Source organism: Hyalella azteca, unplaced genomic scaffold, assembly GCF_000764305.2.
Source record: "Hyalella azteca isolate HAZT.00-mixed unplaced genomic scaffold, Hazt_2.0.2 contig11629, whole genome shotgun sequence".
In the NCBI taxonomy this organism is placed as follows: Eukaryota; Metazoa; Arthropoda; class Malacostraca; order Amphipoda; family Hyalellidae; genus Hyalella; species Hyalella azteca.
Window position 1 is genome coordinate 272,281 of NW_025941620.1, and position 16,717 is coordinate 288,997.

The window sequence follows — 16,717 nt, forward strand, 5'->3', positions numbered from 1 at the left end:
CTATTCATTATTCATTTTCCAGTGCTGGTTTAATTTTTTTATCAGAGCTAGCAGTTCGTATTTATTATTGTAACTATGTTTGTTATAATTATATCAAAACAAATATAATTATAATTGGTTCGCATCACTAATATCTACTACTTTCAGGTAACAGCTATCTATACATATATGTTGTCTGGCGGTGCTCACTGCTTAATGATTAGTGCTCTAGAACTAAGTGCTAGGTGCTCTAGAACTTAGTGTTAAGTGCTCTAGTACTAAGTACTAAGTGCTCTAGGACTATGTGCTAAGTGCTCACTGCTCGATGATTAGTGCACTAGTACTAAGTGCTAACTACTCATTTCTAGTGTATTGTTTAGTCCTTAATGCCCTTTCAATGTTCAGTTAAAAATACGACTGCAGTCGTGTTCACGTATGTAGTGGTTAAAAACGCGACTAAAACATAATTACAAAAATGAAAACAATTATTCAAATGTGTTTCGCAATATGTTCGGCAATGTTCGATTTAAACATACCAAACTCGTTTAAAATGACTCAAGCACTCCCATCCCACACTCCTGACCATCTCAATACCAGCTATTTAATCATATATTTAATTTATATTATTTACAATTTATTATTACTCTTTCATTACTAATATAACATCCTCTAGATGTGCTATAGGATCCAACTTTTTAAGTTTTAAATAAACGGAAATTTTGTATAATATTGAAAAGTGGTATCTTCTGTGATGCCGACATTCAGTGAAAGGAAAACAGACGTAAGTAAAAGATGGAAAAATAATCATTCGATTGAAAAATTCTTTGTCGTGCTAATCAAACGTGTGCATTTTGCACCATTTGACCATTATTCTGCAATTTTTACAGGTAAATATGTTTAGAAATTCATTTCCTCTAGAAAAATATGCTTTTGGTGTCTGAAATAATTTATTCATGTTTCACTGCACAGCTGCATAGATACTGGATCATGTCTACGGTGCAGTGCGGTGCAGAACGCTGGTCTCGGGTACTGCTTCTACACCTCTTCAGTCATCCTCTGCTGTGCAGACACGCAGTCATCGTGTCGGGACATCAACCACAGCATCAACATAACAAACTACAACATCAACATCATCAACTACAGCAGGAGTCTGACGAGCAAAAATGTTGCATCGTGGATGGAGCAGCGTACAGGGTAAGTTTAATGCCAACCTTCATGACAGGTATGATATATGGGGCTGAACTATCAAAAGTTGCTTAAATACACGTGGTGACCTAGATCACGTAGCGGCCTACTAAGTACTCGTAGCGGCCTAAGTACAAGTAGTGGGCTAAGTGCACGTAGGGGCCTAAGTACAAGTAGTTGGCTAAGTGCACGTAGCGGCCTAAGTTCAAGTAGCGACCTAAGTACTGGTAGCGGCCTAGGTGCACGTAGTGACCTAGATACACGTAGCCGCCTAGGTACACATAGCGGCTTAAGTACTTGTAGCGGCCTAAGTACACGTATATAGCAGGCTAAGTACACGTAGCGGCCGATTTCAGATTTGTGGTTGGTGGGTTTAGTTTAAAAATCCTTCAATGATTGGCTGACGGAGGACGAACTCGTAACAATTATACAGCCTCCACTTGACAAGATCAGCTCGCTGTATAGCCCATGTAGATGAAACAAAGGGGCAGTCCTTGATATGAGCGAGACTTATTTCAAACAGCGATGTACCTTTTGCCACGGGCAACTCTAACTCAGTTTACTCCTGTCAAAGGGCGTATCAGAGCTACATGCGGGAAGTGTGTCACTATTTGAACAACAAGACATATTAATTTTGCCGAGTGTACAAAGTAATTGCTGTCAGCATATAAGGTGAAGCTAAGCTTTTTACGCTTCACAGTCAACGCTTAACTGCATAGTGGCAGTAATTAACCTCACGTTCTCGATATAATTATTTAATTTCAGTCTCAATGGTAATTTTAACCTCAATAATTCAGTATCCATCAACCCACCCAGATACCCATGCGCGTGATGAGTCCAGCGTGCGCATACGATGCTCTGTGTGATGACGTCATTTATTCAGAAAGCTCACCACCCTTCGGCCTGGTGGCGTTTGTGGTGGTGGTGAGCCTGATCATCAGTGTGATGGTGGTGTGGTTGCCCCGGCTGGTTATATACAGAACTAAAAACCGACTCCTTGCGAAAATTCAGGTGAGCAAAGAATTTTCTGATGAAAAATGACGTAGAAACAACGTTGATAACAGGTTGAATTGGTTGAAATAACAGCGATTTATCTACGTTATTTCAACATCAGTTGCTGTTATAAGTTACGCTCAAGGACTACTACACACAGGACATGCATAGCCTATGTCCAGCCTCTGCTAGCAGAGGCGATCGCCTACACTATGAAAATGCTGGTGTTTTAGTGGCATCAACAAATGATATGCCCATAATTGTTTCATACAATAGTATTACAATGTGTGTAGTAGTCCTTGGTCAGAANATCATTTGTTGATGCCACTAAAACAACAGCATTTTCATAGTGTAGGCGATCGCCTCTGCTAGCAGAGGCTGGACATAGGCTATGCATGTCCTGTGTGTAGTAGTCCTTGGTTACGCTATATATAATTTAGGTTATAAGTTAGGCTATATACATCAGTTGCTATAGAACTGTTATGAAATTGTAGGCCTACATTGTAAATGAAAAATTGCACAATTATTTGTGAATTAAAATGTATTTATGTTAGGAGGATTTGCGATGGATTTTTTAAATGTATTTGGCTAAGTGGGTCCATAGAACTGTTTCAAAATTGCAGGCCTACATAGTAAATGAAAAATTGCAAAGTTATTTGTGAAAATAAAACATATATTTGTTAGGAGGATTTGCGATGAATTATTAAATGGGTCAATGATGCATCATCACTGTTATGTAGCAAATCAACGATATGTAAGCACCATTATTATCTCTCAATACCTTGTGATATTTGTATTTTTCAGAATTCGAATGACAAGCAAACGCTTAATATGTATTGAACGGTATAGATAATTCATTTGATCGATGTCAGAATATTTTACATTTGAGATGTGTTTTTCCTAAGGAAATTTATCTGCAATGTACCTGGTACCTACGCACAATGTATTATTATATTAATAATAATGTAGTACTAATAAAAATGAATCATATATAACATTAATTGAATACAATAACATATATTAATTTTATTAATTTTTAACAGAAACACTGTCGTCGAGCGTTGCTATGTCACATTAATTATGTAAAATAAAATTTATTAATTTTATAAATTTTTAACAGAAACACTGTCGTCGAGCGTTGCTACGTCACATTAATTATGTAAAATAAAATTGATTAATTTTATAAATTTTTAACAGAAACACTGTCGTCGGGCGTTGCTACGTCCTGTGCTAACCATGGCCGTGCTTAGAGCCGTCGTAGACGTCGCTTGCACTCAATTAAACGTTAGCACGGGCGGCCTTCCTCTGATAATTTTAAGTTTATTCGTGGGTAGCATTTATGTTTATTATTACATCAAGTCAACAAGTGATACCATTGTTGGTACGAACACACTCCATCTACGAACAACGTGATGAAAATATTTTGGTTTTAAATGTTGAGGTCTTTGTCTCGAACACCGTGACTAAAAAGAGATCTGGGTTATTAAAAATTATGAACGAACGTCATCCAACCTATGCGAGTCCTTTTTTTCTTCTTATATTTAGTATTTTAGTTTTCTTAAAAATAAAATATACAAAAATTTTAATGGAATTTCATTCTATCTTGGGGTAAAGTTTAAATAAATAATTTTTGCGTGGAGCTGACTTAAAATGTATGCTCCCATGTTAGAAGGGAAAAATTAAAATATTTACGCATCTAAAATCATTTATTTTGGTTTAGTAAAGTAATTACACAATAGGTACAAGAAACGAAACCCAAATCAAAAATCAGTCCAGGTTGTGCCGTTAAGGAAAGGTATAGCGTTTCAACCTCACGTGGTGAAGTTCTAAAAGATGTTTGAACATTCATTTGTTTTGTAATGTCCTTAAGTTCTTAAGTTTAAATAATTTTTTATATCATCAATTGAATTTTTGATCTCGAAATTTTCAGGTAGGCACAGCTGGAAAAATGTAAGAAAAATGAACGGCAACAACACGTTTACAGACGACATTTAAATCGGTTTCGATATTTGAATCGTGGGACTGAATGTAAATGATAATTGAAGAGTTCAACGTCCATTCGTGAACTTGATGAATTTACTCACGAATAAAAATTTTATGATTATCACTATAATTACCACACATTTTCCAAATGCTGCGTTTCAAAAATAATACATGAAATAACATGTCAACGGTCTTGCAACATGTATAATACTGTCAGTATATTGTTTAATGTGCAAACACAGAGTGAGTTTGCTTACAAGTACAGCTTACAATTAATGTAAAGCCAAAATTCAACCAAAAATCAACGTCTCCGGAAAGATTTTTCTTCTATGTCTGGTTAATATGATTTTCTGTACAAAAGTTTTATAATCATTATCCCAGGGATTATAGGTATTACATGCACAATTTACGAGATCGCGTTGCAACAATATTAATGTACAAAACAAATCGCCATTTATTTATTAGAATTTTTTATTATTTATAGCACAAATGAATAAAATTTAAATTGCATGGGATACCACGATAGTCAGCACGATATTTGCAATGCGTTTATTCTACAAAATGTTATTAATTTTGTAAATGAAGTATATTTTACCAGTTTAAATAAAATTAGCCGTTCTATTCATTGTTACATGAAAAGTCTTATTGTTGCTTAAAACTTGGATAATTACCGTTTGTCCTAGAAACCTGAAATTTGCATTTTTTTAACTGGGCAAAAAAAGACCAAATAATTAGAAATATCTACAATTTTCCACATACCGTATGTTACAGTCTAAATTTGATTGCCCTTATGACCCATAATTTTCTGAAATATGATTCCATATTATCCGTCCTGATGTAAAGTATTAAGGTTTAAACACGGGTAAAGTATTAAGTTTTAAAAGTATTAAACTCCACGAGCTCTCTGCTCGAGTAGTGAGTAAGAAAGTGTCACTTTTTGTACAATATGACCGATTAATTTTTTTGTGTGTAGCCAGATAAACATTTCAGATTAAGAACAATCTTCTTCTAAGCTGGCCTTAATTTGTTCAGTACAATATAAAAAAGCTCGTTTGTTGTAGTTCACACACACAGTGCTAAATAACTGTTTTTATTAAAACTAGATCATCTTTCATACTATTTTAATTTTATTACCTTCAACGAAACAAAACATTAACTCAATCCATCCTGCTTCACTAATCCTCATATCTTAATTAAGTACAACAATTCGAAAAATATAATCATTATCATGGGGCAGAAAAGTGAATGTTTGATATGATCGAAAACAATAATAATTATATTTAACATTAATTCAATGGTAAGAATGATAATGATAACGATCAAATGTAATGATAAATAATAATATTACTAAAAATTCTTTGGCTTAATGTTACTCGCGATCTTCCTGCACCCACGCGATGATCTTGCCGTCAACTCCAGGCAAGATGTCGTCGTCGTTGATTATCTGTAATAATTATTAAATTACAGTTATATTATATTATATTATATTATATTATTATATTATATTATTATATTATTAATATTATTATTATTATTATATTATTTTACATAATATATACACAAATACGATAATATAATATATATTATCATTTCGTAAGTAACGTTATCAGTTAAGTATACAAAAGTATTTAATAAGTGGCTGCTCATGATTTATTATATTAGCTACATTACGACATAAATTAAAACTCTACTTTTTCTCTTGACATTCATTACTATAATTAATTTTCTGTTCAAAAATAGAATTGACCCTTAAAATGTAAATTTTTCGGCGGGAAGCATTCATGCGCAAGAACAATAACGTTAATTTTAAAAGCTGTGTTAGTCATCATTGTAATAAATGCTACAGGCGTGCAGCATAAACATCAATGATAGATCACTGGATATCAGTAGAGAAAATCTATTAGATATTCGATCATAATCACAATCATTTCATTAGAATATCATTAATATTTTTACTTATATGATCAAGTCAATGATCTCTACCTCTTCCTTACCCACGCATTGTTATAATCATCAACTAAATGTGGATAGCTAGTTCTGTTATGTGGTGCAAGCGATGAAAAAGGTTCATGGTGATGAAAAATATTCATGGTGACGAAAAAGGTTCAGGGCGATGAAAAAGGTTCATGGCGATGAAAAAGGTTCATGGCGAAGAAAAAGGTTCATGGTGACGAAATAGGTTCAGTGCGACGAAAAAGGTTCATAGTGACGAAAAAGGTTCAGTGCGATGAAAAAGGTTCATGGCGATGAAAAAGGTTCATGGCGATGAAAAAGGTTCATGGCGATGAAAAAGGTTCATGGCGATGAAAAAGGTTCATGGCGATGAAAAAGGTTCATGGCGATGAAAAAGGTTCATGGCGATGAAAAAGGTTCATGGCGATGAAAAAGGTTCAAGGCGATGAAAAAGGTTCAAGGCGATGAAAAAGGTTCATGGCGATGAAAAAGGTTCAAGGCGATGAAAAAGGTTCATGGCCACGAAAAAGTTTCATGGCGATGAAAAAGGTTCATGGCGATGAAAAAGGTTCAAGGCGATGAAAAAGGTTCATGGCGATGAAAAAGGTTCATGGCGATGAAAAAGGTTCAAGGCGATGAAAAAGGTTCAGGGCGATGAAAAAGGTTCAAGGCGATGAAAAAGGTTCATGGCGACGAAAAAGTTTCATGGCGATGAAAAAGGTTCAGGGCGATGAAAAAGGTTCATGGCGATGAAAAAGGTTCAAGGCGATGAAAAAGGTTCATGGCGATGAAAAAGTTTCATGGCGTTGAAAAAGGTTCAAAGCGATGAAAAAGTTTCAGTGCGATATGAAAAAGATTTACGACGATGAAAAAGGATCATGGTGATGAAAAAGGATCATGGTGATGAAAAAGGTTCAAGGCGATGAAAAAGGTTCATGGCGTTGAAAAAGGTTCAAAGCGATGAAAAAGTTTCAGTGCGATATGAAAAAGATTTACGACGATGAAAAAGGTTCAGGGCGATGAAAAATATTCATTTATATATTTATTTGATGAGAACAATAACCCACCTCCTCCTTGACCATGCCGTACTCCGGGTCATAGTTCTTGAAGTGGTAGCGATGGAGGCCGGGCCTGTCGAAAACCTGTTTGAAGTCCCGCAGCCTGACCTGCCCCAGTGCCTTGAACACCGTCGACATGAACGGTGTCACGGTGCGCTCCGTGAAGTAGATTACTTTAGTTTGGGTAGCGCCATTTTCTGTGTAGTTAAATTAACAGTAAAGTCACTTACATGCACATACTAATTATACTATCACGGTCATCGAGAATATAAATCACGAAAGGTCCATTGAAATTAAATTTTCAATAATGAAGTTTTTTAACAGACGTTTTCGCTTTCCATTGCACAATTTGCAATTAAATCGACTAAAATTAGTACTTATAGGATACATAATAAATCAAACACATTAATCCATAAAATTAAGATGATATTTTAACTCTGTCATTATATTGCATCCACTGCTGAACTAACGTCTCTACTTGCACTGTCCTAATAACTAACGTTGTCAAATAATTCCACTATTATACTACGTCTATGATTCGCATAATAATTATAACCCAATTACCAATAATATTTTTCAAATATGCTCTATTACAGAAATGCCGTCTAAATAAAAAATCTATCGGTGGTCAAAATTAGCTTAATAGAAATAACTTATGTCGAAAAGAAGTGAACTCAATAGGTCAGTAACATTATTATATTATTATAGGCCAGATTTTATTAATAAAAGACAAATTATTAAAATAAAATAGTTGGTTTATAAATACGCTACTTGTGATAAATCATCTTATAAACATAAAGATCCCAGCCTCATTTTCACTACACCACAACATTGTCATTTTGTCGATTCTCAACGGAATCTCTGACAAGAATCTCTGACCTATAAGCAACTTAATTTTATTGTTCGTCCTTCATTGTTCATTTCATATGCTCCCTGTACAAGCAAATGAATCAACATAAAATTCATTTATCTATCATAATAAAATTAAATTCTAAGTGCAGTAATGTGAAGAAGTCGACTTTTTTTCAAATTCAACACTTGCATTGCATTCGGATCACCTACTTGTTAATTATGATAACCTCTGATGGACTCTAAATGGCATTGAATTATCTGTATTTATTTAATTAAGTTATTTATTTCATAATTACGTGTTATGTATCGTAATTTTCGAACCTGCACCACTCGAGCACTGGTAGTGACTGTCATCTGCAGGAGATACAGGAGCGCCGCCCCCAGCTACGCTCTTCTCCATGAGGACTCCTATGGCCTGCTCCAGCGTATCTAGGATATGCTGGTTAGGATCCGTGCTCCTGTACAGGACGCCAAACTTACATGAAGAGTCGAATAAAGTTAATATAATCTCTGAACTTGAGATCTGGCTGGTCAAATTAACAGAACATTATTTAGTGAACAGGATGGTTTCGGTTCATTCACCATCGGTTATCACCACAACTAGAATTGATTTATTTCTTTATAAATGAAAAATTTAAATATTGAATAAATAAATGAAAAATTTAGACATCTTTTAACTAAATAAATAATTTAAATAATTTTTTTGAAATAATAAAATAATTTATTACAATTTTGATAATTTAGTGTAAATTTGAATATCAGTGACCTCTACAATTTAAAAATATCAATCATAATAAATTTAGATGAAAATTTATTTAAGAAACTACTTTTGGAAGCAAACCACACCATCATTTCACTTAATATTTAATTGCTGGCTTACACGCTCAACGAAATGAGACCTTGTCCAAATAAAGATGCATTTTTGCTTTTTTGTACGTCATCCTAATCCATTTTTTTTTTTTGCCCGGCCAAAAGGGCGCATCATTGTTACGTGTAAAAAGGGCGTCATTTTTTGTACGATATTACACATGCATTCTTCTGAGTGGTCCCCTCTTACCTGAAGTTTGTTCTGAGGGCACCGATGGCTTCCCTCACTAGGCCGATCTCCTCCCTCACGCCCTTTGAACCGAGGGCACCGGGGGCGTGTGAGCCACGATTCACCTACGAGAATTATAAAAAATATATATAAATATGTTTACATGTAATTTTCCCGCAATTTTGGCGAGTTTCTTCTCATGCCTAATTGTCAACTGTAGACAATTGTCAACTGTAATTTCTAACATTTCAACCCTAAAACGGACATCTATACTATACAGAAAGTAGCAATCATATGAAAATTGAAATAATAAAGTGAATTTACTATCGTATTTTCTTGCAGTTTAATAACTGACATAGATATCTTTTTCGACATGGCAATGTCTTGTTTTAAACGATCAAGTCAATTTCCTTATCCCGATTGACATATTAAATACATAGACTTATAATAATTATAAGTATATAAATATTTTTGTCTCAGCATCAACCTTGCATCGGTTAATCAATCCAAGACAGAAAGTCAATAACATCATCCATATTGAAACCATTTTGTTTTATTTACATATAGACAACCCCGAACCTCCTTCCTGCTCGATACACCACGTTTAGTTCATTACTGTTATACTTATACACTTATAACGTAATATAATATGAAATAATGTACTATAATATAATATAATATAATATAATATAATATAATATAATATAATAATATAATATAATAATATAGCACATATAACATATATAATATAATAAAATATAACATAATATAAGACACTCACCCTAGACGTAACCTCATCCCCTGCAGCGGTGGGCAGGCCCTCAGCCTTCCTCTTGAGGGCTGCAGACGAAGGCACTGTAGGACGCGCGGTGCCCTCAGCTGGTGCTGAGCCATCCTGCAGTAAAATAAGATATTAATAACATTAAATAATAAAATAGTAATAACATTAAATAATAACAAGCCTAAGCTTTGCAAAGTGAACACACGTCTTCGTATGCAATACAAATATATACCGATTTCTTTACAACTCCTGCAGTTGTTTTTATTTCTTGGAACACTAAGTAATGCTAGTAAAGTAGTAGCATGGCACAATTAATCAGAATACGTCATAGGAAAAATCGCTACATTTTTTGTTTTCGCCTTATGGACCACGCAAAAAATTTTCACCATTTTTCTTCAGTTGAATGGAAATAACGCGCAGCATTAACGTTCCTGCACACGATATGTTTTACTGATTTGTATAAGTTACTTTTACTGTATAAGTTACTTAACTACAGAAATTCTACGACGTCATTCCCGATCCCTTTCACAGCCATCATTCAAAAACCTCCGAGTTCTTGTCGAGTGAACATAATGGGGAAATTTGATAATAAGAACAATAATAATAATAATAATAATAATAAATACCTATAATGAGGAGAGATACCCTAATAATATTTAATCGTGTACATCAAGAAACACATTTCAGAAAGAAAAGAGATCTAAATAAAGTTTTTTTTCGACGGCATCACCTTGAGCATTTGCCTGTAACGAGAAAATGCGCTGCGTCTGAAAGACTTTCTTCTAGCTCTTGTCTTGCCACTTCGGAAAGATGATTTTTGCTGCAATTTTCTTTCCTTATGTCGGTGTGGTTTCATCCTTCTTTCATCCTTGATCGAATCCTTCTTTTTTATTTGCTTTAGAGGAGCTTTATCCAAACGAGGATCGATTATATTAACCGTTTTATCATTATTATTTAGACGGTGCAATTTTTTATTGCGCACTTGAGGGGGATTTTCGCTCAAATTTTGAGATGTATCTATGAAACTGTTCGTTTGCAATCGATTATTTATTTCATTAGAATCTAAATTGTTGAGATGTTGCTGATGAACATTAGTCGCTAATTCTGCAATAGGCTTTAAATTGGCAGATTTTTTATAAATGAAATGCTGTTCTGTTGGATCGAACTGTTTGACTCGAGCTCGCACAATCCCATCGTTTTGATAATAATTGTTTCGTATATGCTCGACAATATCCGTTGAATTAGTTGGTAGTTGATTTATTTGGCTCTGCCCAGAAGGCTTAGGGTAACAGTTTTCATGAGGTAAAAACTCCTCATGAACATGAATATTTGGTCGTTCGTTCAACGACATAGTCTCATCATTAGGAAAATTTATTAAATTACTTTGAGCAAATTCTTGAATTATGTTTGAACGAACAGACGAGGCTTGAAATTGCTTAAAAGTTTCAGACTCCGGTTGATTTCTACCATATGTGGTTTGGAAATCATGAAGCTGATAATTTTTTGCTGTACATGGTTGGTCCCTACGTGACTTTGAAGCCATTTGATTTAGGTGTTTGATTTGATATTTTCTAACAGCATTTTCATCTGAACGTTTATTCACCTGATATTGTTGTTTAGTTGATTCATCTTTGCGATCTTTCCATAGAAGTTTATTAGACCCGTCACCAGTAACACAGTTCCCCTGGCAACATGTGCAAAATTGCATAGAATTGTTTCCGCTTCCACGAGGTTGGTAACTTGTAGAGGTGGGTTTCGCTGAAACAACCTGAATATCTCCCGTCTGTTGTTGAGAACAGCAGGAGCCTGAACTTTTCAAAAATGGATTTGACAAATCGTTTCGAGAATAGTAACGTGCAGAATATGTCAAGGATGGATATAGACTCGTAGTTTCCTGTTTAATCTTGCCTTGCTCTGCCGAGCCTGCAGTAATTGCTGCTGTACATGTTTCATACACGTTGTTCCCTGCATGAACGCGTTGTGGCTGTGGGTATTTTTGTATCGTTTTCTGGTCTGAAAAAGGCTCGTTAAAGAAAAATACGACATTTTTCATGGGTTCTAAACTATCTTTTGGCGAGAAAGAACTTTTGTCCGAGATGACTGCTGACGAAGAACTGCCCATGCCCAAGAGGGGTTCCTGAGACGATGTTTCGAATGCATGTAGCCTTCGTCGTAGTGCGCTCTGATGACCATTTTCGTAGGATTTTCTTGTCCTGCGTCCATGTCGCTCAGGATAATTTTCATTTATCAAAGCCTTATTCAGGACTGATAAGTGACTGTCATCATTTCCTCTGAAACTTTTAATAGAAACAGACGTCGGAGCCCTACAATTTCTTGTGGCATAATGGCGGCGACCAGAATGCCGGAGTTTCCGCTGGCAACGATGAGTTTTCACACTTGAAATTTTCCGTGAATGTCGCAACTTGGTTGCACGGCTGCCGGAGAAGCAAGCTACAGTTTCTGCATCTGAAACATAATTTATTTCTCTACTTATATTGTCAGCGTTACTATTATAATTACCGACCGATAAAATATCTTCTTTTGCGGGAATGGGCATTAAATTTTCATGATTTTCATCGATCGTCGTTTGAATTTGGTTAACATTTCTCCCTAGTTTTATGAAGGAATTCACTTTTCCGTCCTGTTCACATGGTCTTTCACCCGCAAGGGCATCGTCCGAATCCACTTTATTTTGACCGGGGTTTCCACTTTGTGCTGTAGCTCTTGAATTAATTCTAGCATCGTTATTGCCACAAAATTGCTCAAAGAAAATCTTTATTTTCTTCAATTTGCTTCTGTTATCAACGTAACTCTGTTCTTCACTTGCATGTTGAGTTTCTCTTTTACAGGCACAGAAGTTTCCCATGCTAATGCAAAAAGCTCCTCATTTTATTGACAAGTTTTCAATAAATGTCAATATTTCATCACTATTCACAATTCCGAACTGCAATATCAGATACAGTTTTCTTACTTCTAAAGCAATAAAAAATTGCAAATTCAATTAAACAAGATAGTTTGAATAATTTAACATTACAAATTATTATTATTACATAATTACTTGATGACATGCAAGCAAACCGGTTAAAATTAAAACAAATTTATACTTAGGGTTAATTCCTGCTGTACCTAGTGTAGCCTAATGTACCTAATGCAACACTGTACTATATGTATAATAGTCTACCATACAATCGAACTGTCGAAAAACGAGTGATGAATCAAAGAGACTGAAAAGTGGTTATATATTTTCAATTAATCACTGCAATCGAACCTTATGATTTACCGGCAGTTTTGTTAAGAACATTTATGACTGAACCGCTTATTCATCTACCCTCTAATTAGAATGTTGTTGATAATCAAGAGAAATATGGAATTGTAATAAATGTTAATACGTTTCTTTGTATAAGGTAAGCGCTTTTAGTTGACGTTCAGTCTAACAACATCGATTGGCATCCAACACGTTCATAGCATATAGTGATGGATGATTTATAATTTCACTAAATTCAACGAAATGTTGTTCTAAGTCATACTATATACGCGAGAACCAGGTAAAAAACTCAGCCTGAATCAACTACATATCAAATTATCATGACTATGATGTGGCATGCATATTTTATCGATGAAAGCTACGTATCACATTGAGGCCATATCGGGACAATTTTTTTTAGTTACTAACTGAAGCGCTCACCGCTAAATCAATTTATACTGAAATAAAAATAAATGGATGGGGCCAGTTTGTGCCTCCCACGCTGCGATGCTAATCTCATATTCAGCGCAGCGATATATTTGATTCCAATCACTGGCGCGAGCTTAACAGGCGAGTAGCAGTGTTGTAGCAGACAAAATATTATGCATCAAAATCATGTTTTTTTGAAGTTCAATTAAGTCGAATTGACTACAGGAAGACGAGATTGGGTTTTCAAATCTGTAAATGGGCAGCGGTAGATCGTTTTCCTATGCCCATTGACCATTTATAGAAAAATATAATATATATATTTTTGAAACATGCAGGAAGGCTCGCAAAAGCCATCGTCTCCTACAAAACAACATCACAAAACAACATTTGACTGAACGTTTAATGACAACATTCGATATAAAGAAAAGGTGCTCTTCTAAATTATCGACGAACGGAACTCGGATAACATTCACAAGTAATCAAACATTCAGTATGATAATGGACTTCAAATTACCTAAGTATTTCTCTAATACTCTAACGCTCTTTATGTATTCATAGAGAAACGAGTGAAGTATTCAAGCACACGGTAACTATCAAGACTGTTAAGCAAATATATTGAGCTTTCTTTCATCTATCAAAGCCCCGAAAAAATTCAAACTAATCTCGTCCAATCGCAGCGTTTCATCCAGATAAACATTGATCGAATTTTAACCCGCATGTAATTAACGAACTAATTTCTTAGCTATCGAACTAAGTAAGTTAGCAATTAAGGAACCCACAACGCCCTAATGTTTACGCAACTCTCTACATTCGCTGTACAAGAACTAAGTTTGGAACGTATAAACTTACTTTGCTTGCAGTTTAATAACTTATTTCAAATGAAATATTCACTATAAACAAGCTTACTACTTTTGCAATTTACAAACTGATTGCGTTTGCAATTTAAAAACTTGCTACGTTCGTAGGAAATTTCGGGCACGCACGGCCGGGCAGAATGGCAGGCTGAGCTCGCGGCGCTAAGTGGGTCGCATACTTGCTGCCCCGCCGCCGCCGTGTGCTCCGTTACCAGCCCGCGGCGGGGCGGTGGGGTGGGGTGGTATGGTGTGGTGGTGTGGTGTGGTGGTGGTGTGGTGTGGTGGTGTTGGTGTGGTGAGGTGGTCTGGTGGTGTGGTGGTGTGATGGTGTTGGTAAAGTTAGGTTGTGTGGTGGTGTGGTGGTGTTAGTGAAGTTTGGTGGTGTGGTGGTGTGGTGGTGTGGTAAAGTTAGGTTGTGTGGTGGTGTTGGTGAAGTTAGGTGGTGTGGTGGTGTTAGTGAAGTTTGATGGTGTGATGGTGTGGTGGTGTTAGTGAAGTTTGGTGGTGTGGTGGTGTGGTAAAGTTAGGTTGTGTGGTGGTGTTGGTGATGTTAGGTGGTGTGGTGGTGTTAGTGAAGTTTGGTGGTGTGGTGGTGTTAGTGAAGTTTGGTGGTGTGGTGGTGTTGGTAAAGTTAAGTAATGTGGTGGTGTTGGTGAAGTTTGGTGGTGTAGTGGCGTGGTGGTGCTGGTGAAGTTAGGTGGTGTGGTGGTGCGGTGGTGGTGAAGTTAGGAGATGTGGTGGTGTTGGTGAAGTTAGGTGGCGTGGTGATGTTGGTGAAGTTAAGCGGTGTGGTGTGGTGTTGTGTGGTGGAGTGGCGGTGTGGTGTGGTGGTATGGTGTGGCAGTTTGGTGGTGTGGTGGTGTTAGTGAAGTTAGGTGATGTGGTAATGTGGTGTGGTGATGATATGAAGTAGTGTGGTAAGTTGGGGTAAGGTTGTGAGGTGGTATAGTGTGAAAGTTTGCTAAAGTGGTGTGATGAGATGTAATGATGATGTATGGTGGTGGTTCATGGCCACGTGTTGGTGTGGTGAAGTGCTGACTAAGTGTGGTGAGGGGATGAGGTGAGAAACACGTGGTTGTAAGACCAGGTGACGACCAAGCACATTGTAGTGTGACGTGGTTGTGACATGAGGTGGTGTACAGATGGTGAGTGCGATGAAAGGTTGTTGCATTGACTGCGCGGTGGTGTAGTGAGGTGATGAACAAATGGTGACTGTGGTGAAAGGTTGTTGTATTGACTGCGTAGTGGTGTAGTGAGGTTGTGAACAAATGGTGACTGTGTGGAAGTGATGATGTATCTAAAACGAGACAAGTGATGAGCTACGACGGTGATGTTAAGAGTTTCGTGTTTTACCGAATCACCCTTGGAATAAAAATTTATTTCAGTCAACAATTAATTGTAGCAATTAATTTCAGCATTAGTTTAATAATTATTCAAAGACCAAAATCGTCAATAAATTTGCTAAAAATCCAAATTATGATAGTCAAACGACGTAACCGTACAATAATAAATCGTAATTAATAATTTAAATCTATATCACATTAGCGAATAAAATTAATTCGATTAAACACTATGGCTTAATAATATGCAAACATATTAAAACGAATATCGTGGATCACTCGGCCTAGAGTGCAAAACATAGCATCATCAGTGTAAAGATTCCGGGATAGGGTCAAATGTTTATTAACACAATTTTTATTTTCGATCTAAACACTGATTTTTTTAGAAACACTTCACAATTTGTCGATAAGATAATCGTTCCTCGAAAAAAATAAAACCACGTCTGCACCCAGGAATAATCGATTTAACTTCACGCACATTATTAATTACTTTAATTTGAAGCTACAGACTAAAATGTTCCTAGGAATACTCTATTTAACTTCGCGCACATTATTATTTTTTTAATTTGAAGTTACAGACTAAAATGTTCGCAGCTGAGCGAGAGTTTGTTGCTGGATCGTCCAGGTCTCGAGAGCCACTGCCCAGCTGAGAACCTGGAACAGGTATTGGATCCAGCGGCAGCAGGAACAACATGCCGCTGCTTGGCATCTCAGGTTTACATCGTTTTTTATTTTATCGTGAGCGAAGTAAAGCAGACTGTTAGTCTGCTATAGAAATTCCGTTGTCTTCAATTTCAATGATGCAAACATAGTTTGGGAAAAAAGACTCAGTGGACCAAGCAGCATGACCGCAGCTTATGAAAACTCACAAGGAATTTAAAAGCAAAGAAAACGCCAAGAAAATTCACCATATCGATATTGAAAACGTTTCGGAGTCCAGCTCCATCATCAGTTCGACTAAACTAAAAATGAATAAAATCACTTTAAAAGTCAAAATTCAAAGACAGACATAAAACCTAAACAAGACCTA

At 36.0% G+C, this 16,717-nt stretch overlaps 2 protein-coding genes across 4 annotated transcripts in view; one reads left to right on the forward strand and one right to left on the reverse strand.

Moving 5' to 3' along the window:
- The first annotated feature begins 657 nt into the window (after positions 1-657).
- LOC108676459 lies at positions 658-3,248 on the forward strand. The gene is made up of 4 exons (XM_018164531.2): positions 658-760; positions 949-1,173; positions 1,981-2,175; positions 3,201-3,248. The coding sequence occupies exons 1-4, from the start codon at positions 731-733 to the stop codon at positions 3,246-3,248; spliced, it is 498 nt and encodes a 165-aa protein (XP_018020020.1). The 5' UTR covers positions 658-730.
- A 602-nt stretch (positions 3,249-3,850) lies between these two features.
- Positions 3,851-16,717, reverse strand: part of LOC108676477 — a 51,564-nt gene continuing 38,697 nt past the window's right edge. For all 3 annotated transcript variants that reach the window (XM_047882916.1, XM_018164556.2, XM_047882917.1), the window contains 5 exons: positions 9,821-9,934; positions 9,061-9,164; positions 8,325-8,461; positions 7,161-7,348; positions 3,851-5,584 (listed from right to left, as the gene is read on the reverse strand). In XM_047882916.1, the coding sequence (XP_047738872.1) occupies positions 5,510-5,584; positions 7,161-7,348; positions 8,325-8,461; positions 9,061-9,164; positions 9,821-9,934 (618 nt within the window). In that variant the 3' untranslated portion in view covers positions 3,851-5,509. The remainder of the gene's footprint in view (positions 5,585-7,160; positions 7,349-8,324; positions 8,462-9,060; positions 9,165-9,820; positions 9,935-16,717) is intronic.